This window comes from Orycteropus afer, unplaced genomic scaffold (assembly GCF_000298275.1).
Source record: "Orycteropus afer afer isolate SDZICR_OR568_19922 unplaced genomic scaffold, OryAfe1.0 scaffold00285, whole genome shotgun sequence".
Lineage (NCBI taxonomy): Eukaryota > Metazoa > Chordata > Mammalia > Tubulidentata > Orycteropodidae > Orycteropus > Orycteropus afer.
In genome coordinates this window covers 31,957-34,547 of record NW_006921872.1, presented here as the reverse complement: position 1 = coordinate 34,547, position 2,591 = coordinate 31,957, and the positions used below count along the sequence as shown (strand labels likewise).

Here is a 2,591-nt window from a genome sequence, read left to right as displayed (position 1 = left end):
CCTGGGTCTCCCTGCTAGGAAGCCACACAGATCCTCTGGGGAGGGTTGCCTGGAAACCTGCAGCTTGGCTAGACTGTCACCCTGGCCTCACTTAGGCTCTGTGCTGCCACCTCTCTGCCGGAGTACCCCAGAGAGCTCCGTCACCAGCCTGCACGTGGTGCTGGAGGTCAGAGGACCCACGCAACAACCCGCTGCCCTCTCTGGACGCTGGGCGCTCAGGGGTCCACCCCGCCGCCTCGTCTGGCTGGAACTGTTCCTCTCCCGGCGCCTGGGAGATGCTCTACTCCTGGCAACTAACAATGGCTGCGCGGGCACCACTTTTGCCTATAGGCACAGAATGGCTCACGCCTGCCCCCCGCGGCTGGGGACCTGCTGGTCATTCAGTGAGTGGCCCTCCCCTGGCCCCGCCCTAATGAGGCACTACTGTGCCCCTATAGTGGTCTGGTCGGCAAGCCGGAAGGGGGCAGAGCGTCCCGGGAGGCGGGGTGTCCTGGGGGTAGGGTGTCCGGGGGCTTAGGGTCTTTAGGGCAGAAGGTCCTGGGGGCAAGGAATCCTGGGAAGGGGGCAGAGCTCTGGAAGCCGGGTTCCTGGGCTACGTGGTGTTCTGAGGGCGGGGGTTTTGGGGGAGGATGGTCCTGGGGTGTAGGGCTAGAACAGATGGGGTCTCCCCGCGGGGGTGGTGGAGGACGCCGCCAAGTGTACCTGTAGGCACACCTGCCATCGTGGAACTCGAAGGTCGGGTTGGTGTAGCCCCCGCCAGGCCCTCGGTTGGTGTGGACGCCCCCTGGGCTGCACGCCAGGTCAGGGAGAGGCATAGAACTGGGGGTTCGGTCTGCGCGCGCAGCGCCTGCCCGTTTGCGGGCAGGGTCGGCGGCAGCTCCGGACCCGAAGCCAAGAGAGAAGCGAATTGGGAGCGACAGGTGACTTCTTTCCTCATTTTTTCCCCCAGAGACCCTTCACATTTTTCTCCCTCAGTTGGGAAAAGAAAAGCCAAGTTCAGGGTCCTGCTCTGGCGCCTGTGCGGGCGCGCCCTCTTCCGGCCACGCGGAAGCGCCGGACCCACCCCGGGGACGCGCCACGTGATCTGGTTGCAGACTTCGCTGGCGAGGCCGACGCCCCTCGCACCCCCTGGGCCAGCTCCATCGTGGCGCTCAGGGCTGCTCTTAATCCGGAAATCCAGGAGGGAGCTCTTTCAGACAACCCAGAGATTCCCTAGTGGCTAAAGCACTTGACTGCTAACCAGAAGGCTGGCGGTTCAAACCCACCAGCCACTCCTCGGAAGGAAGGTTGGGCAATCCTACTTCCGTAGTGATACTGCCTCGGATACCCAAGGAGGGGTCGCTATGAGTCGGGGCCGACTCGAAGGCACATAACAACAACAACAACAACAACAACGCGCCCCTGGGAGGTTCAATTGCCCTGTGGGGTGCCGGCCGCCAAGGAGCTGCTCTGACCTCCAACCTCGCCCTATCACCATCTGCCCCAACCCCAAACATCCGGGACTCAGCTGGAAATCTGTATGGAGACTCCTGGGCAGCCACCATATCGGGTGGAGGCAGTTTCCTGTGTCTCAAGTACTGGGGAGCAGGAAGGGCTGTCTGCGAACAGACAGAGAAGAGACTGCCTTTGCCTGCCCCGCCTCTTCTTGGGATCTGTGGCTGCTAGGCGTCCATACCCACCTGGAGCAACAGGTAGAGAGGAAGCTGCCTGGGTGTCCTGGGGAGGGAGGCTGCCTGCAGGCAGCACGGTGGCGGTCACATCAAACCAGCTGCTTTTCTTTTTTTAAAAATTGTGCTCTGGGTGCAATTTACAAAGCAGATTTGTTTCCCATTAAACAGTTCATGCACATTTGATTTCACGCTCAGATTACCACCCCCAACCATAAAAAAACTCTCCACCCCAACTCCCTGTGACTACCCCTGCCCTGTGCCCTTCTTGTCTATGCATTCCTGTCTGGCCAGCTTTCCCTCTAGGTCAGTGCTACCCCTCTCATGTCTCATGGCTGGGTGATCTAAGGGGTGCATCTCCCTGGGGTAGGTGTTCTGCATGTAGGTTATTCTGCTGATGGGCTGAGAGCCAATGTATGGAAATGAGTCCATTTCTAGGCTCAAAGGATAAGCCAGGACCATAGTCTTGGGGGTTCCACCAGTCTCTATCCAACAAGAATTACTGAATTCTGGTCATTTTTGTGTTTTCTAATTTTATTCCACATTTTTCCTTGCACTCTATCCAGGATCTCCAATGTGTGGTTGGCATTAGTTGTCAGGCACCATCTAGTTCTTCTGGTCTTGAGGTCATGAAGGCTAAGGTCTCCTGGCCCATCATGCCTTTGGACTAATTGTTTCCAGATGACTTTAATTTTCTTCATTCTTCTTTGCTCTAGACAAGAGGAGACCAATAGTTGCATCTTAGATGGCCGCTTAAAAACTTTTAAGACCCCAGTCACTACTCACCAAAGTAGGATGTAGAACAAGATTTTTATGTACTGTGTTGTGCCATTTGAACTTGGGGGACATCATGTCCCCCAAGACTATAGTCCCGAGCCTGCAGGCCCAGTGATTCTCTCTCTCAAGGTGTTTGGTTGTCTCTGA

At 57.2% G+C, this 2,591-nt stretch overlaps 1 protein-coding gene across 1 annotated transcript in view; it reads left to right on the top strand.

The window, feature by feature from the left end:
* GALT (galactose-1-phosphate uridylyltransferase) overlaps positions 1-1,216 on the top strand; it is a 44,127-nt gene extending 42,911 nt beyond the window's left edge. The window contains 2 exon segments of the mRNA XM_042782287.1: positions 331-383; positions 976-1,216. Of these exon segments, the coding sequence (XP_042638221.1) occupies positions 331-383; positions 976-1,216 (294 nt within the window).
* The last annotated feature ends 1,375 nt before the right edge of the window (positions 1,217-2,591 follow it).